This window comes from Notamacropus eugenii, chromosome 5 (assembly GCF_028372415.1).
Source record: "Notamacropus eugenii isolate mMacEug1 chromosome 5, mMacEug1.pri_v2, whole genome shotgun sequence".
In the NCBI taxonomy this organism is placed as follows: Eukaryota; Metazoa; Chordata; class Mammalia; order Diprotodontia; family Macropodidae; genus Notamacropus; species Notamacropus eugenii.
Genome location: NC_092876.1, coordinates 111,156,986 through 111,181,759, shown reverse-complemented (window position 1 = coordinate 111,181,759; position 24,774 = coordinate 111,156,986). Strand labels below are relative to the sequence as shown.

At 37.7% G+C, this 24,774-nt stretch overlaps 1 protein-coding gene across 1 annotated transcript in view; it reads left to right on the top strand.

The window, feature by feature from the left end:
* Positions 1–24,616, top strand: part of LOC140505044 (glutamate carboxypeptidase 2-like) — an 80,504-nt gene extending 55,888 nt beyond the window's left edge. The window contains exons 14-19 of the mRNA XM_072610599.1: positions 6,497–6,588; positions 12,808–12,898; positions 16,449–16,713; positions 17,064–17,145; positions 19,599–19,691; positions 21,903–24,616. Coding sequence (XP_072466700.1) covers positions 6,497–6,588; positions 12,808–12,898; positions 16,449–16,713; positions 17,064–17,145; positions 19,599–19,691; positions 21,903–22,092 — 813 coding nt within the window. The 3' untranslated portion in view covers positions 22,093–24,616. The remainder of the gene's footprint in view (positions 1–6,496; positions 6,589–12,807; positions 12,899–16,448; positions 16,714–17,063; positions 17,146–19,598; positions 19,692–21,902) is intronic.
* Positions 24,617–24,774: the final 158 nt, after the last annotated feature.

Below are 24,774 nucleotides of genomic sequence, written 5' to 3'. Positions count from 1 at the left end.
TAACCATTTTACATATCAAGAACTTGAAGTTCAGAGAAGTTAATTCTTTTTTTGATGGTCAATAGTTACTGTCAGGCATGATTTGAACTTGGAGAAAGGAACACAATCAGATCAGTCTGATGAAATACCAATACTGAAATTGGAGTCTAGCATGTCCTTCCATTATACAAATTACCAAGAAGTATCTGGGATGATACTCTAACCTGATTTATCACAACAGTCAAAGTCAGTAATAGTAAGTGCCTACTAAATGCCAGTCACTGTACTGTACTAAGTGCTGGAGATGCAAACAAAAGCATAAGACAGTCCTTGTCCTTAAGGAGCTCATAATGTAATGGAGAAAAACAACACTGAAAAATGGGGGAGAGGAAGACAACTGGAGTAGAGTTATGATGCAGTCCGGTAGCTAAGGTGAAAAATTATCTGAGCAGGTGTGAATTACAGAGTTGAATTCATTTTGCACAATAGTGAGTTACTGGGAATTATGAAATACAGTACTTCAACAGACTAAGAAATGATAAGGTGAATTCCCTGGGCACCCTCATCAAACAGAGGGTCTGGGAAGAGCTCCTACTTGTTTACCCCCTCCCTCTACAATCAAAGAGAGGGAATAGTCCAGGTGGGAGGAGGAATGAGTTTTAGAGTTTACTTTATCTTTCAGAATAATGAGTTTCTGGAAATCATCTGTCTCAAATTGAAGTTACATCCCTGTGAAATGATTTTGACTTGAATATACAGGTTTTCTGTTCAGCACGTTCATTCAACATATTTTTATTAAGAATCTTTTTTGTCCTAGATGCTAAGGGAGATATCAAGTTGAGATGGTCTAGATAAGAAAGAACCCATGTGGATATTACGCGAAATTCAGGTGGAAAGACACAAATAAAAATAACTAAAACATAAAAATTACCTGGTAAGGGAATCAGAGAGTTGCAAAACAGAGCGCTCTCAGAAGACTACATTCATCCATTTCAGAGGGTGTCATACTAGGGGTTTCTTTCTAGTGTCCATCTTTCATATTCTGGCAAATGAAACAAAGAATACCAAATTCCTCAGCTTCAAGTAGAAACTTCCATAAGACTTTTTGTTTTAGTTGCCAAGTAACTTGTGATTAATGGCAGAGCTAATGTAAGATGTTTCTGTGTGAAACCCATTATACAAATTGATTTTTAAATTTGATTGGTATTTCATCAGACTGATCCTGAACTTTCAAGCATTTTTCCTCTAACAAGGGGTTATGTGAAATAAATTTATTATTAAAATTAAAGTTTGCACAACAAGTTTTGAATTCATTAGAATTTTAGTTGCCAAACATAGCTGGAAAAATTTTAATTTTTAAACAAGCTGAAGTAGGCTAATGAGGGCTTACTACCTGTTTAGACTCTGGTTGAATGCTGGATACCATAAAAGTGACATGTTCTTTTAGAGAATTCTCAACATTATAGCAAAGAATCACTGTTTCTCTCTGAGTTGCTTCATTTCCAGCATGAGACGGCTTGAAAAAAAAAAGTTTCTAACTCTGTAGATCACTGTTATTGCAAACAAAACTACAGAGTTTTCAGGGAATTGAAATATTGAGTTTCATTTAGAAAACAGATTATAAGCGGTTGTTAAAATAATTTTTAAAAACCTTCCTGCTAAATATATTACCATCACATTATGTTACAATATTTTGTTCCTGGAACATGGTGCGTTAGTTCATTCAGAGTTGTTCTGGTTCCAAGATGACTTTGGTACAATTGCTCTTATACAGTGTTTCAATTATTTGTCATACATTAATCCCTAATTTGTTTCATTATTACTTAATGAGTTTAGTTTTTATGAGAAAATATGAATTTTAGAGTAAATGTTAGTGTCTCCCCAGTGCTTTTCTTTTTTCCTTCCTTCTTTTCATTATATCTTTTCTTCATTATCTTCATTCCTGGATATGTACCATCCCCTCCCCAGGAGGCTATTTCTTATAACAAAAGAATAAAGAACGGGACTGGGGAAGACAACTGTTTAACAAAACAATTCTTATCAAACAAATCTGACAGTTTATGTAACATTGATCACCTTCCATAATAGAGAAGGGAGGTGTGTATCAGTAAGCACCCCAACATACGCAAGGGGGTTTACTATTACAGGTTCTTAAATCTGCATTCATAAAAGGAAAGGCAACTTTTGAGGGGTCAGCAATCAGTTTCACACAGAGGCTTCCAGACACACCTTTTTGTCTGACATTCCCAAAGCTACCAAGCCTTCCACCTATTCAACAAATAACCTTTTTAATCTTTATCAAAAGCAGCAGACTGGGCTCTACTGCCTGAATCAGAGCAATATCTCTATACAATTTCCATACATCCCTGGATCTAGAGAGCCTTTACTTCTGAGCAGTGAAGGTGGGGGGTGGAGTTTCTGAATATATGGCCACTCAGAGTCTCCACCAACTAATCACAAGTTCCTTCTCATAAGCAAACCCCCAAAGTAAAACACTAACCTCTCAGTATATATAATGAATATTTGGCTTCTGATTGGCTGAGTCATCAGGCACAAAACCCACATGACTCAGCACAGCCGTGAACCATCACTGCTCATAGGGAACTGAACCCTCAGGTGCTCACAATATGGCCTGAGTCTGGAAAACTACTCCAAAAAAAAAATCCCACCCTGCTTGCTGCCACAGTGTGCCAGATCCACAAAGAAATGAGATCTCTCTTTGGAGGACAATTTGTCTCATTTTCTAGGATTGTAATACTATTTTTTGAAAACCCAAACCATGTTCCTTTAATTGCCATCATTTTTATAACTAGGTACTTGTATTATGAGGTTCTTTTGAAACTCTTAGCTGGATAAGTCACTATTCTGCCTTGGGTTGGCTTTGCCCATAAGGCTTATGAAGCTAGACATTCACACCAAGCTTCAACTGCTTAGGGAATAGATTAAAGGTCTTGAAGAGTGGAGAAATCAAATTTGGCACAAGGGGAAAGGACAATAGCACTGTGGGGAATTTTGTGGGTTCAGGGATGAAGGGTGAGTTAAGATATGTTACTCCACACTTGAGTCTGCCTTTGATTCTAGTTTCACCACCTAGTTGTGGAAAGGCTACAATAAGGTCCATCAGAACCCAGTAGAGCCCAGTTAATGAGTTATTAACCTCAGGAATCATTTTAAAATCAAGATTGGAGGTCCTGGCCAGTAACAGAATGATGAGGTGAAAGATCAGCCTAAGGAGTTAATAACACTTATCAACAGCAACTAGATAGACAGGACTCTGTAAGTGATTACTGTTTCTCCCCTTCAGTAATAGAAGGAGGCCATAGCCCAAGTTTCAGAATGCTATTCCTAGAATTCCTGGATAAAGGCCACAACTTCACTCAGGTTGTCTTGGATGAGCCAAAAGAGCCTAGCTTATGGAATGGTTGTCTTAACATATCTATATTTGTATCTACCTTTCTATCTATCTATATATCTATCTATCTATCTTTTGCTTCACTGATTATGAGTAAAGAACAGTCGACAATTAAACTACATCTCTTTCAACTCCATTAGGTAACGTTGATGTGATTAAATTTCATTTCATTTCATTTCATTTCAAGATAGAGGACGCTGGAGTTTACCCAGTGGGTGGAGGCTGAGCCAGAAGTCTGATTGGTTAAATCCTTACTGACCACAGGCCTAGAATAATAATATGGACTAAACACCAAAGGGAAGGTGGGGATAGTGGAGGGGTCTAGGTGTAGCCAGCTCTTGCATAACTCACCATAAGTTTGATTCCAACATCATTATTCCACAGAAGCTGCTCTCTGCAAAGCTACCATCTCCTAAGTCACAAGTTAAATGGCCTTTTCTCAGTCCTTATTCTATTTTCTCTGTAGTCTTTGCATTGTCAATCACTGTCATCTTTTTTATATTCTCTTTGTTTTTGGATTTCCAGGATAACACTTTCTCCTGGTTTTCCTTCTGCCTATCTGATTGTGCCTTGCAGTCTCCTTTGCTAGACTCTCATCTAAATCAAGTCCACTAACTGTGGGTATCCCATAGACACCCTTGTCCCTCTTCTCTTTTTCATCTATGCTGCTTCACTTGGTAATCTCATCACTTCTTATGGATTTAATTATCTTTATGTTGATGGTTCTGAAATGTAAGCTTCAGTCCTCACCTCTCAGCTGACCTCCAGTGTCACATCTCCAACTGCCTTTTAGACATCTCAAACTCAATATCCAATAGACACCTTAAATTCAACATGTTCAAAAGTGAACTCATACGTCTCCCTAAAACCTCCTCCTTTCCAAACTTCCCTATTACCACTGAGAACAACACCATCCTCCCAGGTTTAAACCTAGGTATGTCAACGAAAATTTTTCATTACGTCTCATCCTCCATATCTATTCTGTTGCCAGGGTCTATTGATTTCATCTTGGTAACATCTCTTGAAAAATCCCGCTTCTCTTCTCTGATACTGCCACCAGAACCATGGTGCAGGCCCTCATCACCTTATTTCTGGACTATTCCAAAGCCTACTAGTTGGTCTTCCTGCCAAAAATTTCTCCCCACTCCAGTTCTTCTTCTGTTCAGCCACCAAAGTGAGTTTCCTTAAGCATAAGTCATAACTTATAACTATGTTCTACTATGTCATACCACACCCTCATTCAGTAAACTCTAATACTCCCTATCACTTCCAGGATCAAATGAAAAATTCCCTATTTATTGTTCAAAGCCATAGTTCATAACCTACTCACCCTCACCTTTCTAACTTTCTTATACCTTAAACCCTGACATATGCTCCTCAATCCAGTGCAACTGACCTCTTTGCTGTTCCACTAACGAGATACTCCATATCTCCATTCTGAACATTTTTACTAACAGGACTCCCCCCTCCCCACTTTATACAAAAATCTTTTCTCAATCTTAATTCTAGTGATTTCCTTCAGTTAATTATTATTTTATTAATTATTTCCTATTTATGTAGTACATAACTTGTTTTTACATATTTACTTATCGTCTCCCTTGTCAGACTGATTTCCTTAAGGGCAGGGACTGGTTGGAGGGGTGGGAGTGGAGATTGGCTCCTTTCTGTATCCCCAGAACTTGCCACAGTGTCTGATACATAGTAGGTGTTAATTAATATTTATTTACTTACTGAAGACAGAACCAATCATTTCCCCTGAGGGCGTAATTGATGGAGTGAATACGGAACTTCTCATTGTGACTTTCATCACCAAATTGAATGGAGCACTTAGGCAGCAATTCTTTCTGGTTTAAAACAATTTCTGTGGAGCTGGAGAAAGACTCCACTTAAGTAGTAGCTTTCATTCTGGCTGCCTCAGAGGGTACTTAAGTTTCACTACTGTCCACTGTCTTAGTTTTCTGTGCTTCACTGTAAGATTCTGTCTAGGAGACTGTTTTGTTGGATTGTCTTTAAAATGTATTTTCTGCTCATTTTCTTTGCTCTCTTAGTCTTCTGGCTCATTTAACTGTTACTGAGTTAAATCATGATCTGAGTTCACCATGCTTTACAGATATGTTCTTAAAACTGAAATGTAATATGGAAAGCCAGATGACCTAATAACACTCACTTTAACTGAATTTAAGCCTGAAAAATGAGGCACATAGAGGCAATCAGAAATGAGTTTGTCTTCTTGAAAAGGAAAAATAAATAAATAAAGTCAAATGACCAGGGTTTAAGTATCAACTCTGCTGCTTTATATAACCTCTAGCAAATCGCTCCACAGTTCCTGGAACATAACAAATGCTTAATAAATGTTCATTGATTGCCTTACTGACCTTCTAGGATTTTAGTTTTCTTATCTGTAAAATCAGAGCATTGGATGCATGCTTTTTTCAATCCAAATCCAACTAATATGATCCTTAATTGGCACAGATGATTCCTAAGGTCCCTTTCATCTAAGATCCAGGTAGGATCTTAATTTCCTATAACCACCAGCCTTTAAGAGTAACCTTTTGAAGACAAGTCTCCCGTTTCCACTTGCTAACCATTCACAAAGCTTCCAGTTATCAACAAAAGGTAGGTTAACCTTAAAAGTGGGTGGAGTGAATGTACCTGCATTTCATTCAGTGTACGTGGACAAAATAACCAAAAAGATGACATTATTTCAGGAGCTCTAGTCAGGCTTTCTCTCCCCAAAATTATTGGGACTATCTATTACATGTCATGGTGCCAAAAATTATGTCATTAGAGATTTGTTCTTTGGCCCCAGAAGGGTATTCAGTCTTTGAGAATTCCTGATTAATATGCAAATTATTCTTATAAGTTAATAGTTCAAGTCCTGAGCTGAAGTCTTAGCTAAGCCATTCTGTAAATTTCTGAGCTTCTCTTCATCTATGAAATAATGATACCTTCCTCTCACAGCTGGTGTAAGAAAGGATGATGATCTGTGTAAAAATGCTCTCGAAAAATCCAAAGCACTTATGTAAGTTCAAGTACTATGATTTATTTTAAATCAGGCATGTTTCTAAACTTATGGGTGTTTTGTTTGTGTGGTTTTTTTTGTAGCTTCGAAGTCCCGATGAAGGTTTTGAAGACAAATCTCTATATGACAGTTGGAAGGAGAAAAATCCTTCAACAGATTTCAATGATCTACCCAGGTAAATGAATGAATAATTAGATTTAATTCAATAAAATTTATCAAGTGTCTACCACAAGGTACTGTGTTAGGTATTGAGAATACAAAGAAAAAAAAACAAGACTCAGAGACCTCCAACAGATTATATTTGACTGAATATTTAACAGATAACACAGGGGAGAAAAAACAAAGTAGATAGAACTTCAGCCTCCTGTAATAAGTTTATATATTGATTAGCAAGTGAGATGGCACAGGGCATTAGAGCACTGGGAGTGGAGTCAAGAAGACTTGGTTTGAAATCTGACCTCAGACACTTAATAATGAGTAACCTTGAGCAAGTCACAGAAGCTGTGTGCCTCAGTTTCCTCATCTGCAAAATGGGGGTGATAATAATAACATGTACCTCCCAGAGTTGTTGTGAAGATCAAATGAGATCCTATTTGTAAAGCTCTCAGCACCTGGCACATAGTAGGACTATATAAATGCTAGCTCTCGTTGTTACTGTAATCATTATTTTCATTTGCTGTAACTCAGTTTTTTTTTTACTTTTATGTTTAATCATGTTCAAATTATTTCCTTTTGCATCTTGAGTTTTGAAAAAAAAAATATTGAAAGAGCTTAGTAGAACAGAACCCCAAAACACAATACCTGGGTATTTAAATGCAGTTAACTTACTGATAATAAATATCAAGCATTCAAGCTAATTCAACTGTATGTCTTTAATATTTGGTGACTTCAGTTTCCATCAGTGAGAATAAAAGAAAACTGCAAAAACTATGTTGAAAAACATGAGGAGCAAGAAGGGGAGAAGCCAAATGTAGATTACCCATGCACTGATGTCATATTCAGCTGGTATGCCAGGTAAACACCTGGAATGTCATGCCCTGCTAGGCATACATGATGGAGGGGCTCCCCCACCTCCCCATGCTCCCATGCCCCCCATTACCCCCACTCCCACCCCAACCACTACTTAGGTATCTTCTGACTTCTCCTTCTTGGTCATGATGGCTCAGGGGTTCCAGCAGGATGGCTTTGAAAAGTCTTTCAGTTGGCTACTGAGCTGGAACTCTGGATGTACTAAAAGGATAATCCCTGTTCCTCAAGTCTCCTCCTCTTGCCAGCTTTGAAACATGAGGACCATGTCTCTTGGTTTGGAAGATCATGTAGAGGAGAGTGACCCACTTGTGTCTTCTTTTGCTTTGCAGAAGACTTTGAAGGCTTGAAAGGCAGTAATGTGTTCCCTGTGTCATGTACCCAAGTAGCAGGGTAGCAGCATAGCAGCCACCAAGGCAGTTGGGTTGGCAACAGCCACAGAAGAAAGTGGTCCAAAAGACCATAAAGAGAGGTCAATGAAAACAGAGAGTTTGGTGTTGTTTGGACTGTGCTGAAGAGAGGAGAAATGCACACTGGGTAATGAGTAGCCTTACAAAGAAACTGTATCTCAGTGATACTTGAATATTATCCACTGATTTTATTAGTCATAAGTTACTGGCTTCTTTTCTAATCATTCTGTGATTCTTTATTGATTGCTATTTATATTCCATGTGTTTTACCCTGTGAATGAGGATATATACCTGATTCATCCTTGTACTTTGGGTACCATTTTTTCTCTCCCTTTTTCTAGAAGGACTCTGTTAGATTTCAATTGTATAACTATTTCTATAATTAAGAACTAAATTAGGTAACAACTTTCTGTGTAGTAGTGTGGTTGGGGACATGAGTCCATGAATGTGAGAACTAGAGAGCTTGCTTCTCCTATTGATTAGTTAAGCAGCCTCAACACAATGAAGGCAGGGCAGTCCTAGAGGACAGATTAAGACTGGGAACTGAAACAGGTTGTCAGCTCCTGGAATACCAGCCTGCTTTTATCTAACTAGTCACCATGGTAGATTCAGAAGTCCTATATCTCTATATGATGAGCACTTTATTTAGGAAGAGAATTGAAAACCTTGGATTTAGTGACCACTAAGTGACACCATAACAATTTTTAAATTGACTAAATATTAACAGGTAGGAACTGAGCTGTTATAAGTATAAAAGGCGGTTCAGAACTAACTCTGCATAGTAAGAATATTTATTGGTTAGAGTAAAGGTCAAAATAAACACCAAACCAAAAGCAAAAATAAATGAAGACAATGTTTATAATTTTAACAGCTTTTACCTGACCTGCTTAAATGAATTCCTAACTCTGAAAAATCGAAAATGGGCAAAAATAAAAACATTATCCATCACCATTTCTTGGAGGCCTATGAATGGTGCAAAGTAGCACAGCAAGAAAGCTAAAGAGCCCAACCATTGCTTCAAATAGTAAACCCCCCTTGCCAAATGAAGAGCTATAGCAGCCAGGGGTAACACAGGTTTAAAGTGAGAGCTCTTTTTTCACAGAGGAAGATGACAGAAGATTATGTGCCATATCATCTCCTAAAGCATCAAAAAGCACAGAAGGAGAAAACAAGCCTTCAGGGACCCTGGCATTTGATCAAAAATCTTAAAAGCATTTATGGATGAAACTGGAAGACAGCAAATAGGTGGAAAAAGAAGAGATCAGTGAAATCTCCTCATGTATATGTTAAAATTAAACAATACTATCACAGATGTGACTGCAGTGGTAACAGCTCAATGATCCAATGTATTGACAGTAAAGAAAGTGTGAAATATGAAAATAATATGCAACTGTCTCAAGTGTTCAGCTGTCTCTAGAAGATGCCCTGTCCAGACCAAAAAAATCTATTATTGGTGTGATTCTCCAAATACTCTTTGTAGCAGATGATACTGAATTGATTGCAACGAGTTCTGGATAGTTACAAACCCTCATCAACGAAACCCACGAGAATGTGAAAGAAGTTTATCTGATGATCCACACTAGAAAAGCAAAGTAAATGAAAAATACATATTGCACAACTTTTTTTTTTTATCTAACAAATGTTTATTAAGTGCTTACTATGTGAATAGCAAGTGTCGTCTGGAAATACCAAAGTGCAAAACAATATAGTCTGTGGTCTCAAGGAGCTTACAGTATACTGAGAGTTACACCTTTATAGGTAAAAATAGTACATAAGAGAGTGATAAGAGAGAGAGATGGAGACAAGGTGCTCTTAGAAAATATGAAGAAAAAAAGACTGCATTGTGGAGATCTGGTAAGCTTTTGTTGTTGTGTTCATCCTTCATTTTCAAAGAAGTCCCTGACATCAGAGAAATGATGACATGACTTGCACTTGACTGTTTTGAGTGAGGGAGGGATGTGCAAGGTCACCAGTCTCACTTTCTCCTCCTGTACCATCTGGATCCAGTGACCAGATGGCCCAGGATGCAACAGGAGTTCTCAGCCTTTTTAGGCAGGCCTTTTCAGGTACTCACTTAAGGAGAGATAATGGCCAATCAGTGAATAAGGCCTCTTTAAGAAGTAGGTAGGGGATGGTCCCTATAATGAGCAAAAGAAAAAATAACTAAATCAAGCTGGAAGGGAAACAGTTGAGAGAGAGAGAGAAAGAGAGAGAGAGAGAAAGATCTACCCAGTAAACCCCAAGTTAACTGGGCAGCCCCTCTGGCCATCCAAATTCTGGTAAAGCTGTACTGTGGTCGAATGAATTGTTTGGAAGTCACATAGTTTGTTAGTGGTCAAGTAAGGACCAGGACCTTGGTTTACTGAGACCTAGTCTAATAATTTTTTACATGATATTTCAATGAAGCCCTCCAAGCATAGGTTTTCCACAGGTTTTCTATCTTGCCCGCCCCCCCCCCCCCCTTCTCTTCTCCCTTTCTATATTACTTCACTTAGTCATCTCATCTGCTCTCATGGACTTAATTGCCATATTTATGCTGAGAGTTCTCAGATCTACCTATCATGCCCCACACTCACTTCTGACCTCCAATCTCATGTCTCCTTTGCCTTTTAGACATCACAAAAAGAATTCCAAAAGATATCTTAAACTTACCATGTCCAAAGTCTAACTCATTAACTTTCCATTCTTTGGCCAAAACCTTTTAAACATCTCTCCAGTATGCTCTCATTTTCTTTGACACTGCCACCACTCTGGTAAAGGTTTTCATCACCTCATGTCTAAACTTTTTACAACAGCCTGCTGGTGAGTCTGCCTGCTTTAAGTCTTTCCCCATTCTTGTCCATACTCCATTTTTTCCTACAGTGCAGGTCTGCCCAAGTGACTTCCCTCCCTTCTCAATAAACTTCAGTGACCCCCATAGCAAAGCCCCTCATAACCTAGCTCCCTCCTGCAGTTCCAGTTCTCTTCTAGCTTTTTCCTGCAACACGCTTTTCAATCTAATGACACTGGCCTCCTTGTTTTTCCATGAACAGAACACTCAGTTTCTCAGCTCTGGTCATTTTCTCTGGCTGACCCCTATGCCTGGAATGCTCTCTTTCCTTATTTTTCCACCTAATGCCTTTCTTGACTTCCTTTAAATCACATGAAATCCCTTCTCATACAGAACAGGATTACCAAAACCCCTTACTTCTAGTAACTCCTTCTGATGATTAGTTTTTATTGATCCTCTATATTATTGCTTGCCTGCATGTAGTCTCCTCCCTTAGAGGGCAGGGGCTGTCTTTTGTCCTCTTTTTGTATCCCTATTGCTTAGCACAGCACTTGACACAAAGTAGGTGCTTCATAAGTGTTTATTGACTGACTGACTAATGTTATTCAAGTTGATCAGCAATCCATTGAATTAGCATGTCAGTTTTAGTGTGTACACACACACACACACACACATTATGAAAAGTAAATAAGCTGAACCCATATATTAATAAGAGGAAGAAATTGGACAGTGGGAAATTAGGTAGTGCTTTGAATGATTCTAAGTTAATTAGTACTGTAAAAATTTATCTCTTTAACACCAACATTCATTTCAGTTACTCAGGTATTTTTTAGGCATTTATGATCCACCAGAGATTGTGCTAGGTGCCCAGCATACAGACAAAAATGGAATTGATTACTTCCATCAAGAAGCCTACCTTCCCCTGAGAAGAAATGTGTACAAAGATGAGTAAATACAAAAGATGTGCAAATAAATATGAAACACATTGGGGAAATAGGGTATATGAACACCTGGGGTGATCAGGAAAGGCCTTTTTATAGAGGGTGGCACTTAGACTGAGTCTTGAAGAGAGATGGCCTCCAGAATTCTAACCAGTTCTCATTCTAGGACACTCTGTTTATTAGCCCATTATCCTCATCCACTTAACTGTATTTGACATTCCTCAAAATTTTATTCTGATTCTTAAACTGACTTAACTTTTAACATTATTTGAGTATAGGATTTTTGTTCTGAATTCTGAAACCTACTCTTCCACAATATGGTATGTGAGCATACATGACATAGCTATCACTGGAAATGGTGTGAAAGTCTAAGCTTTGGAAATTAATCAGTAAGCATTCATTAAATGTCTATTCTGTCAACAAGGGACTTCATTATTTTTCTGTGTGATGGGGAAAAAAGGAATAATATATGCTAACATTGAAGTAAAAATGGATTTCACAGAAATATCACAGGATATTAGTGGTGGAAGTTAACTAGTCCACCTCCTTCATTTTACAATTGATGAAACTGAGGCTAAGGAAGTTGGAGCATCTTATCCAGAATCCCACAGCTGTTCAGTGATGATGCTAGGGCTGAAAATCAGGTCTCCCTATTCCTAATCTAGTTCTCTTATTGATAATAAAAGGAACAAGTACTTCCTGTTACCTAAACATCTACTGCTTCTTTGCATAGGGGACAGAAAAATGGTGGTGGGTTCAAATCCAAGATTTTACACTTATTAGGTCTTTAACCATTAACCACTAATTTAACCTTTCTACCTTTCATTTTTCTCATCTGTAATTTGGGAATTTACTAAGAAATATGAAAAGTGAAGTAGAATAATGTTGAACAGCAATTGAGATAATTTAAAACAATTTATAGAAAGACTTTTGGCCTAAATCATGTGGTGAATTGTCTCTTCTTTTATCAGATAGATATTGCTAATGTTAACAGAATCTTATGTGCTATAAATAGAAGTGACAGAAGTATTAATTCAGTAAGCCTAAAAATGTATTCCAAGTCATATAGATCAACTAGAAGAGGCCATCTAGATCATCTCTTCTAACCCCTCACTTTCCATTTTGGGGAGAGGTGGTATCATTTAACTGGAAAGCTAAAATGATTAAACCAGGATCATATTATTCTACAGCACTTTCACAGTTCTTGAAACTATTAAAAAAAATGTTTTTCTTCTTACCTTTTCAAGGATTAACAAACTGGGATCTGGCAATGACTTTGAAGTATTTTTTCATAGACTGGGCATTCCTTCAGGCAGAGCTCGTTATACTAAAAATTGGGTAAGTTTGAATGCACCGATGACTTTTGAGTGCCTATCTGTAGTCTCTACCAAGCATGAGAGGGCAGCTGGGTGGTACAGTAGATAAGAGTACCAGTGCAGGAGTCAGGAGGACCTGAATTCAAATCTCACCTCAGACACTTGACACTCACTAGCTGTGTCACCTTTGGCAAGTCACTTAACCCCAATTGCCTCATCCTGGGTCATCTCCAGTCATGCTGATGAATATCTGGTCACTGCATTCAGATGGCTCTGGAGGAGAAGTGATACTGGTGACCTGCACAGCCATCCCTCACTCTAAACAAAGTCAAGTGTCAAGTCATGTCATCATTTCTCTGATGGCATGGTCTTCTTTGGCAACGAAGGATGAACACACACCAAGCATGATCATTCCAAACAGCTTTGGCTACTGGGGGATTAAAAGAGTTTGGAAAAAGCTAGGCAGTTGTGTAGAGGTTGATAATAATGTGTGATGGCTGCCATAGTAGGCAAACTCTAGGAGCTAAATCTTTTCCAAAGATTACTTCTGCTAGTCCTTCTTCCAGGTTTTCCTACCTAAAATGTGCTATGTTGATATCAGTAACCTACCTAAAACTAGTTACATTAATCTGATACCTTACAAAATATTCATTTAGAATGCTATTATTTTAGAGTAAAACTCCTGTAAACCCACTTGATGATTTTCTTATCTCGCTTATGATTATAACCCATACTAAAAATGGTGGATCCCTAAGCTTTTTGAGGGAAGAAACTGCTTTTGATTTTCTCTTTATTTGCCTCTTTAGACTAGAAAAATACCTCCCATAGAGCAGGTTCTTAATATATATATTCATTGAATTGAATATATATTCATTGAATATATGAATATATTCATATATTCATTGAATTGAATTTCCAGTTAGTTCAAGCTTTAAATGCCACCACTGCCATGCCCAGCTGCTGCGCTGGATTATTTACTCAGGAAGGCAGCCACTAGAGAACAAGGTTAAAATGAGAAGATATTTTGTGTTTCAGTGGAATCATCAATACCATGCAGAGTCTGTATTTAATAATTTTAACTATTTTACCTATAACTATCCTATATATGAAAGAAATCAAAGAATACTACCTTGCAGAAGAATGGTAGATGACCAAAAACTGGAAATATCATAGAGGATATCTGCCCCAGTGTGGGTTAGTAAGTGATCTTGAAAGACTTTTATAATCCTGATAATCTGTAGTTCTATTGAGAAAATCATGTGGTAGGTAGTGATTGCACAGTATGAGTACAGAGGTAACACAGTACCATGGGAAAAGTGCTACATGTGGAGTTATGAGGTTTTGTTGCTGACTCATTTTCAATTGTGACTAACTCTCTCTGTGAGCCCATTTCAGGTTTTATGGCAAAGATACTAGTTTGCCATTTCCTTCCTCAGCTCATTTTACAGATGAGGAAACTGAGGCAAAGAGACTTAAGTTCCCAGGGTTACATAGGTAATAAGTATCAGAGGCAGGATTTGAACTCAGGAAGATGAGTCTTCCTGACTCCAAGCCTAGCATTCTATCCACTATGCCATCTAGCTGCCCTGAAGTCATGAGAGACTTGGATTCAAATCCCTTCTTCTAATACTAGTAAATCCCTCAACCTCTCTGACCCTGTTTCCTCAGCTTTACAATACAGATAATAATATCTGTAATATATACTTTATTGGGATGTTACAAGGCTTAGGTGAAATAAGTAAATCTTAAAGTGCTATATAAGTATCTATTATTATTACCAACAGTTATTCCAAGTGTGACTTATTAGTAGTAATGTAAGAATTTTCTCAGCCATAAGAATCTTTTCTTAATTAAATTATTTTATTTTCTTTCAGTGTTCTACAATCACTTCCATATATCTTAGATTTTTTCCCCTCCCTGAGATGATATACAATTTTATATAGGTTCTACACATACATTCCCATTGAATACATTTTCACCTTAGTTATGTTGCATAGAAGAATTAAAATGAGTGGGAGAAATCATAAAACAAAACAAAACATAATACAGAAGAAAATGATCAGCTTCATTCTGCGATCCAATTCCATAGTTCTTTCTCAGGATGTGGAAGGCATTTTGCCTCGAGTCCACTTGGAATTTTTTAAGTCCTTGCATTGCAATGAAGTACTAAGTCTGGCAGAAAAATTCCTTGCACACTATAGTTATTGCTGTGTACAAAGTTCTCCTGGTTCTGCTCCTTTCGGTCAGCATCAGTTCATATATGTCTTTCCAGGTCTCTCTGTCTTCCTGTTCATCATTTCTTATAGCACAATAGTACTCCATTACATTCATATACCACAATTTATTTAGTCATCCCCTTGATTCCAGTTTTTTGGCCACCACAAAGAGAGCTGCTATAAGTGTTTTTGTACATGTGGGACCCTTTCCCATTTTTATGATCTCTTGGGGATATAGTCCTAGAAGCAGTATTGCCGGGTATGCTCATTTTTGTAGCTCTTTGTTCATAGTTCCAAATTGCTCTCCAGAATGGTTGGATCAGCTCACAGCTCCACCAACAATGAATTAGTGTTCCAACTCTCCCACATCTTCTCCAACATTTATCATCTTCCTGTTTTGTCATGTTCGGCTGATGGGTGTGATGTGATACCTCAGAGTTGTTTTGATTTGCATCTCTCTAATCAATACTGATTTAGAGCATTTTTCCATATGACTATAGATATGTTTCTTCCTTTGAAAACTGCATATCCTGAAAACAAAATATCCTTTGACCATTTATCAGTTGGGGAACAGTCATGAGAATCTTGAAGGAGAAAGGTATCTGGTAAAATTTAATTTAAACTGAGAAAATTAAGGGCCAAAGAGATTGTCATTAATCCAAGATTACACAGCTGGTTGAAGAAAGAATCACTTATAAAATCCAATTCTGCCAACTACTTGCCCGGTGGTTTCCATTAATAAAAGTTAATGAAATTTCAAGGATTAATGTTTTGGGGGTTTCGTACTTCATAACTTTAAAACTGTTTGCTCTTTGCAGAAACAAAGCCCAATTTTTTGTTTTGCTCTCCCTTCAGTTCATAATTAGTCTAGTATTATCACTCTTTACATCAATGAAAAATGTTGCATTAGGTGGTTCAGTCATGTTTTGGTTTCAGATCATTATTAGATTTTTTTCATACTTTTATTATGTTCAATTCAAAATGAATTTTTTAAGCAACCTACTGTGTGCAATGCTTTGTAGATACAAGTACGAAAGTGAAGCACTGTCAGCATGCAAAGAGTCTACATTCAAATGGTACTTTTAACTGGGTGTGGGGAGATCAGGGGAGGAGAAGTGAAAGTGGGTTAAGAAGGAGAGGGTGAAGCAAAGATAACCTGTTTGATGAGAACTGGAGATGAAACTTAAAAGGACAAATACTTGAAAGAGGTAGAGGAGAGGAGGTTTTCTTTAGCATCTGGTCAAGAATTTCTTTAGACAGCATAATAAATTTCTTTTGCTTTTCAGCTTCACATTAATCTACTATGTGTTGTATTTCAAAGGCAATGAGAAGTGTATTTTGTTCTTACATTTCTAGAAAACAGACAGATACAGCAGCTATCCAGTATATCACAGTGTCTATGACACTTATGAAATAGTGGAAGATTTTTATGATCCTACTTTTAAGAATCACCTCACAGTGGCTCAGGTCCGAGGAGGCATCCTTTTTGAATTGGCCGACTCCATCCTTCTCCCTTTCGACTGTGAAGACTATGCCAAAGTTTTACAAAAACATGTTAACAGCATTTATGAAATGGCTCAGAACCATCCAGAAAAGCTGCAAGCGTACAACGTATCCTTTGGTATGTGATATGGCCCAAACACTTTTTTTTCCCCTGGAATTTGCTTTGGATGTATCCTTTCTTATCCTAGGGTCTTAGAGCTACAGCTGCAAGGGGAAGTCGGCAACAATATTCCTTGTGCAAAGACTGAGTAGGAAGTACTAAGCTTATAGTATTTAATTATAGCATTTCTTATGTAGTAACCCCTTTTGATTCATTATACTTAACAGAAATATATCTTCCTTTTCATTCAAAGCTTTTTACTGTAGCCTGTAAACTCCTGGAAGATAGAAATTATATTTTTGTGACTCTCCCTACACAGCACTTGTCAGATAATTAGACTTTAAATAACTAGATGATCTTTATTCCAGATCCACTTTTCTCAGCGGTGAACAATTTTACAGAAACAGCTACTAACTTCAGCAAGAGACTGCAAGACTTAGACACAAACAAGTGAGTAGGACATGAACATATTCTAAACATAATTAAATGGGAGAGATCCAGTCTGGCACACTGATTAGACACTGACCTTAGTAGGATATGGGGGATCTTGGTGTACAAATCATTTAGCCTCTCAGTGCCCCCCAAGCACCTAAGACTGTAGAAAATCGAGACTCTTTATTATATAATGAATATTAGTGGGAATTTCCATACAGGGAATTCTAAACTCCAAGTAAATCACAAGGCAAATAAGCAGGTGTACCCACTTATATTATTCAGATACTCAAATGGATCTGTGATCTCATCAATTCATGTTGTCCCTCCAACAATGTAAGTAAGGGTGATGCTGGTAAGCATCTACAGAAAAAAAAAATGTTCACACATCACACTTAAATTTTAATCTAATTGTTAACACTTTCCACATCATTTTCTTAAAGTCCAGACAATCAACCAAACAATAATTCAAACCCTGTTTTTTTGTTTATTTTAGCATTTGCCAATTTCTAAGGTAGAAATGCTCACACTGAAAATGTAAGGAACTGATCAAGGCTGGTTCTAGCACGGCACTGCATCCTTGCCTGTCCCATTCCTTCTAATTCTCGCCCTAGTTCTTCCCAAAGTTTGCAACAAGGGTTCCCCATCCCTACATGCTAAAGACCTTCTCCTCTTTCTCCCAACATAAAGAGGGTTCCAGCGGAGTACTCTTGACTTTCTGTCTGTCATCCTTCCTTCTCAGCCATTTGACCCACTTGTGTTATTCGTGTTAAAATAGCTTTTAGGAATCAGTGCCCGTTTATCAAAGAATTTAAAAAATTATTAAGTATCTACTTTGTGGGAATACAAAATCTAAGCAAAATAGTCCCTGTCCTGAAGAAGTTCACTTACAAAGACGTTTAACTCCCTGTTCTTCCCTTAGTGTAAATATGCAATGATATGACTTTTCTGGGCCTCAGTTTAATCATCTGTCAAATAAGGGCATTTGGACTGCATGACCTTTAAAGTCCTTTCTTTCTCTTAACTCTGACTTTATGATTCTAAATATCTGCTCTCTTTGACCCATGACCACCAAACTTAACTACCTTCTCCTCCAGCCAGTTCCCTCCTCATTCCCTTCTGTCTGGTTCAGCTGCATCATTTTATGGATGAGGAAACTGAGGCCACCAGAAATTACATGATATGCCCAAGGATGACAGAACTAGAATTTTAACCTAAACCTTCTGATTCCAAATGTAGCATTCTTTTTGCTGTACCACAGAAGACAGATTTCATTTGCTCAACATGGAAACAGTTAGTCCAAAGAAAATTCCATTCAAATAGCAAAGTTAAGGCATTAGTAAGTTCCCCATAAGGCTTGGACTACATATGGCTCATATGTTGATTGCCAGTTATGTTACTCACGCTATTATACTTTTCTTACCTGCTTACCTCCTAGCCTCCAAGAGAGATTTGTAGGCCAGGTTTCAACTCTCAAACTGGAATTTAACCAAGTATTTGACCTAGCTGGGATTTTGACTTTATTTCAAGTGTGTAGCTGAAGAACACAGGACTTCGAGTCAGAAGACCTGGCTTTGAATTTCTTATCTTCTATTTATGATATGTCACTTTTAGAGAAACAAAATCTATGACAGGTCACTGGTTTTTGGCCATAGTGCTGATATCCCCAGTAATGCAATTCCTCCCTATGGTAATACAGAGGCACTGCTATCTTTGTATTTTTTAGAGATGGCCCTCCTGGCACTTTATCATCATCCACTGACTTCTATTACTTGGCTCCACTGCCAGCATCCTTTTACAAAAGATCCCCTTTGCCAGAAACTCACTTGCCTAGCTAAAACCTTGGGGTAATAGGCTAGTCCCTTTCCTTGTTCCAGTACACCTGCAGTTTGACTGGCCTGCACTGTCTCACTGCTGCTGTTCCATCTCACTTTCCAGTATTTTTCCCCATCTTTCATCCCCTGGAAAACTTGGGGCCACCCTTTGAGTGATACAGATTCCCTCACCCTGTGGCTCTAACCTTACCCACATCATTAAATCTGTCTCTGACTCAATTTCCTTCCCTATAAAATGAAAGTATTTGACTTGATCTCCAGAATCCCTTCCTGTTCTAAACCCTATGATTCTGTTCTTTAAATTCAGGAATCTGTGGTTTATCTGTTTCTTGGGCCTATATATAAAGTCTTCCTGGGTTAATGATCTAACAGATGAACCTTTTCACACAGTTACAGCATCAGATGAGAGACAAAATGTCTGTTTCTATGCTTGTCCTCAAAGCTCTTCTGGCTTTGTAAGATATTCTAGAACCTATGTTCTGCTGACCTTGACCTTTAGGAACTGAGTTACCTCTGTGTCATGACAAGGCAAAGAGCTATATTTTAGAAGCTGTATTTGCTTTGCTTCTATTGTGAATGTGCAACCCCTTGACTTTTTCAAATACGCTAAAGTATGTTTCCTTGTCTTCTTTTTAGCCCAGTCTCAGTGAGAATTATCAATGATCAACTAATGTTTTTAGAAAGAGCCTTTATTGATCCTCTTGGATTGCCTGGAAGCCCATTCTATAGGTAAGGGGAAAAAAAATCTGCTGCAGCTTATATGTTGATTTTTTTTTCTTATAAATGGCAGCCTTTGGAAAAAGTTTCAGAGAATACTAGTTGAGAATGAAATGAAATCAGAATTCTTTTTAATGATTACTCATACATTTTTCTGGTGATTATTCTCAAGGAAGAACATTCCTTAAAGGTAATATGAGTTTGTAGTTTAATTTTTAATACTCTCAAAGTAGCATGATTTCTTAGAATGTAACCATACGGTTATACGAAGGCTTAGAAGTAGCTTTCCCAGAGTCAAAGATCTAGGATTAGATCAAGGCCTTCCCATCTCTCCTTTAGGACTCTCGTATTTGTGCCTTCTAAGGAATATGTAAAATACAACAGGAATAATTGTTAAAAAGCCTCATCAATGGACAAAAAAATAACTTTTGATATTGGAGTATGGGAGTTGAGAAGTTTTGGGGGAGTGGGAGTTATTTTAATGCTCATCTAAGAATGGGTATAAAGAAACTGGGAATTTTTAGCCTAGAGAGATAAGAACTTGAGGAGGACATAATGCAACAAGAAAGTCGAATTTCATAAACATGTATTAAATGTTAACTGTATGTAGAACATTGTGCTAGTCTTCAGGGGAAGCACAGACTTTGGATATGATAGTCTAATAAGGGAAAATTACAGAAACACAGATAAATATGACACATAAAGGAATTAGAGAAGTGGCAAAGACAGCCTCACATAAATTCTGAGGGAGGAAATTGTTATAACTGGAACAAATAAGGGAAGACTTCGTGGAGGCTTTGCTATGATGCTGGCTTCAAATATTTTAAGGTCTGCTGTGTGAAAAAGATGAGACTTCTTTTTGAAGTGGGAGGGCAGAACAGTGACCAGTGGGTTGAGATGTGCAAAAGAGGAATGGATCATTTAAGAAAAGTAAGTTTCCTGTTACTACAGGCCTTTAAGGAAAGACTGAATAGCCACTTATGGGAATATTGTAGAACTGAAGGACAGATTTGGACAAGAAAGCCTCCGAGTTCCCTTCTCAGTTCTGAGATTGAAAAATTCTGTAATACGTCATTTGCTTTCTAATGATTTAGGGATCAGTAAGCTCACTTGGTTAGACTAGCGTACTCATCAAAACCAAAGTGTAAGTTTAATCAGTCAGTCAACTAACATCAACCTAGTATCTATATGTATTGTAAGAAGTGTGAGAGATACAAAGAAAGGAAAAAACAAAACAGAGATTCTGTACTCAAGAAGCTCAGAATCTACTGTGGGAGACAAAATGCAAACAGCTACATACTAATAAGAAATATACATAATGAGGTAGAGAGAAGAGGAGGATGGAGAGAGAGAAAGAGAGAGAGACAGAGAGAGAGAGGGAGAGAGATACAGAGAGATACAGAGAGAGGATAACGAGAGCATTAACAGTTGGGGAGAGACTGGTTGACTAAAAACACAAACAGGATATATTGACAGAAGAGAAAAATTGTCTTTGGCCACAAACTGCAATTCGTTGCCTGTACAACTCTCTCCTCTATACAAGCTGTTGGTCACAAACAGGATTTACCGAGTAACTATGATGAGTGGTTTAGCCAAATAACTCTCCACTACTACATCATAGGATTTAGAGGTGGACATTAGGTATCAATTAATCCCACCTGTTAATTTTTTCAAATGACAGAACCAACTCAGAGAGATAAAGCAAGTCACTTAGAGTTACACAAAGAGCAGGAAGTAGAACTCAAATCCAAAGCTGTGTTTTATGAGATGCAGCAGTGAATACAGAGCTAGCTTTAGAATCAGCAAGACCTGAGTCCAAGTCCTGATTCAGAAGCCTGGACAAATTATTTAGTATCTGTCAGCCTCAGTTTCCTCACCTTTACAATGAAAGGGTTGGATTTGATGGCCTCTGAGATCCTTTCTAGCTCTAACTCTACCCTGTGCTGTATCCACTATAACACACTACTTAAAAAATCACTTCATAGACTATGGATTTGGAAAAGGACTTTAGAAGTATCCTACAGTTTAACCCTCTCAAAGGCACAGCTCAAAACTCAATAGTCTTCCTAGCATGATACTGCAGGACAATCATCCTTTAAAAGAACTGGAATTTCTCTATCCCCCAATCAAAGAATGAGCACTATTGCCAGCGTGTTCATTTCCAAATGAGAGTATGCAAATGTTTCTTAAACAGATATTCATAAAGTTGTATTGTACCAACAGGCACATTATCTTTGCTCCAAGTAGTCATAACAAGTATGCTGGAGAGGCATTCCCAGGAATTTTTGACGCTCTCTTTGATATTGAAAACAAAGAAGATCCTTCAAAGGCCTGGGCAGAAGTCAAGAAGCAGGTTTCTATTGCAGCCTTCACAGTGCAAGCTGCAGCGGGCTCTCTGAAGGAAGTCGCATGATAGCTGGAGCAAGGGATAGCATGTGAATGCTGAGCATCCTTCACAAAATGCCCAGTAGCAGAGTGGATACCCTCTCATTGGGGAATACCTCAACAAATCGGTAAAGGCATGGAAGGGAATGTTATTGTGCCATAAGAAGTGATGATTATGAACAACTCTGAACCATAATGCATGAATTGATGCAGAATGAAACAAGAAAGACCAGAAGAGCAGTATCTCCAGTAATTGGAATAATTGAAATGAAAAGAAAACTAAAGGGAAGCCAAATTCTGAGTAATTGTAATGAGCATTCTTGGTTCCAAAGAATCGGTAATGAAATAGACCTTTCTCCTGGCAGGTAGGAACAGAAGAGGAAAGTATAGGAGCAGAACACATTGAATACACTCCCAAAAGAAAACTGGTTGATTTTACTTAACTATTTTAAGAGGAAGGTTCAATAATGACTGTCAGGGGAGAAGCAGGGGAGCTTATATCAGGAATGATGGTCATGTGAAAATATATCAATGACTTTTCTTTAAGAGGAGGATTCAGTAATGGGTGGCAGAAGGCAGGCAAGGGAGCTAATATGTGGAGATGATAGTCATGCAAAAATACAAACGTTATCAATAAAACTTTTTTAAAAGGTGCTATAGTTCATCGTAAATTGGTTAGTTAACTCATTTCTGTGAGAACTCAGTTGAATCATTTATTGATAGTCTCCCATTTTAAGGGTCTCAAAATCTGATATATACTTATTCCATTATTGTTGAAGAGCATTTGGCAGTTGTTCTCAATTTTAAGACACAATTTGAGAAACATCCAGAAACAGAAAACTTTTATATGACACAGAATGTTGCAGTAAATCACATTTTCTGAATAATAAAAATAATTAGAATACAATGATACATATAAAGAGTTTGGCATAATGAATGAAGGGCTAGCCTTGGAATTAGGTTATGACATATAACCTCTTCATGCCCTGGGACATTATGAATGAATTATGAATTCTGAGATTATGAATTACAGAAAGTTGCTTACCTGTATCTGTGGAGGAAATAGTCCGTAGATACCAGAAGTTTCCTACAATGATAAAATCACAAGTCCATCCACATCTACTAATACTATGCTGTTCTGGTAGAGAGCGTACTAAATTGGGAACAAAGAAACCTAGGCCTTAGTCTTAAACTCTGACCTTGGGCAACTGATTTCTCCTTCTTAAGCCTCAGTTTCCCTTTCTATGAAATAATCTGTAAAGTCCCTGTGAGTTTATAGTCCACTAAAGCCTCCTATTATTTTAGAGGAAGTGTTGTCTGGGTATGTTTCCTCCATCTTGTCACTGTGATCTTTATTTTCCTAGCTAGGCTGGTCCTCATAGGACATACATACAGCTTATCAGCCAATCTGTCCACAATTCCATTCCTGCATGGTAAGACCTGCAAGAGTATGTGTTCTGCTAGGATAATTTTCAAGAACCTAGTCACCTGCATGAAAAACTGACTTAGTGAGAAAGTAGTTCAATGCATTCAAAAGAATTTTGGACTTGAAGTCGTGAAAGGCTCCTGTCCCTGCTATTTACTAGCTATGTGACCAAGTCGATTAACCTCTCTAGGCCACAGTTTCCTCATCTTTAAAATGGACATAATACCTTGGAGTGCCTATCTCAAAAGGGTTGTCTTGAGGCTAAAATTTGATAATATATGTAAAACACTTTATACCCTTTAAAGTACTTATATAAAGGTCACTATCATCGTCATTTTTGTTCTTGTTGGATTTCCCAGAAAATAATTTCTCTTCAGCCAACACTTCATATGTAGAAAGTTTCCTCCCTATATCCACGTATCTTATCACAATGATATGGCTGTCTCAATCCAACACACTTCCTTACTAATCCCCTGCAGTCCACATTCCTTCATCCTGATTTAAATTTTTCCTACATCCCTGGTAACAGTAATTCTTCTCTGACACGATTCTCATCCTAGTGTTCTGGAACAATCCAATAATAGCTTTTTATTGGGTATGAAATCCAACCTGTCATCACTGGAACTGAGCAGCATCTGCTCAAGACTGCTGATGAAATTCTTTGGTTAAATTATGAAACTACTGGCTGAACTGCAACTGAGCCTTATAGATGACTACTGAGATGCAGTAATAGGTCCTTGCTTAGGATAGTCCTTTGGTGCTATCATCAGAATGTTATGCCAAACGGATCTTGGGTTAGACCTCTTGCTGCAGTTCTTATGCCTTTTAAGTCCCCATTACTAAATAGCCACCACTCTCTAGGTAGTGTAGTGGACAGAGTGCTAGGCTTGGAGTAACAAATCCTGACACATACATATTAGTAGTGTGATACTAGTCAGGTCACCTTATCAGTGTTTCAGTTTCCTCATCTGTACAATAGGGTTAATAATAGCACCTTCCTCCTGGAGTTGTTGGGAGGATGAAGTGAGATAATATATGTCAAGTGTTATATAAATGTTAGCTACTGTCACTACATTTTTTGTTATGCCGTGTAATGAAATCAGATTAAAATCTTGTTCAAAACTTATTTTAAAAGTGCTGTTCTATGTAAGGAATGAGACACTTGAAGAAAAAAGTCCCTGAAAATCTGTATCCAATGTAATTTTCTAACACAAGATCAGTGTCAACAACACCAGGCTGAAAAAAAAGACTATCAGAAGGGTAATACCCTTCATTCTTAGCTAA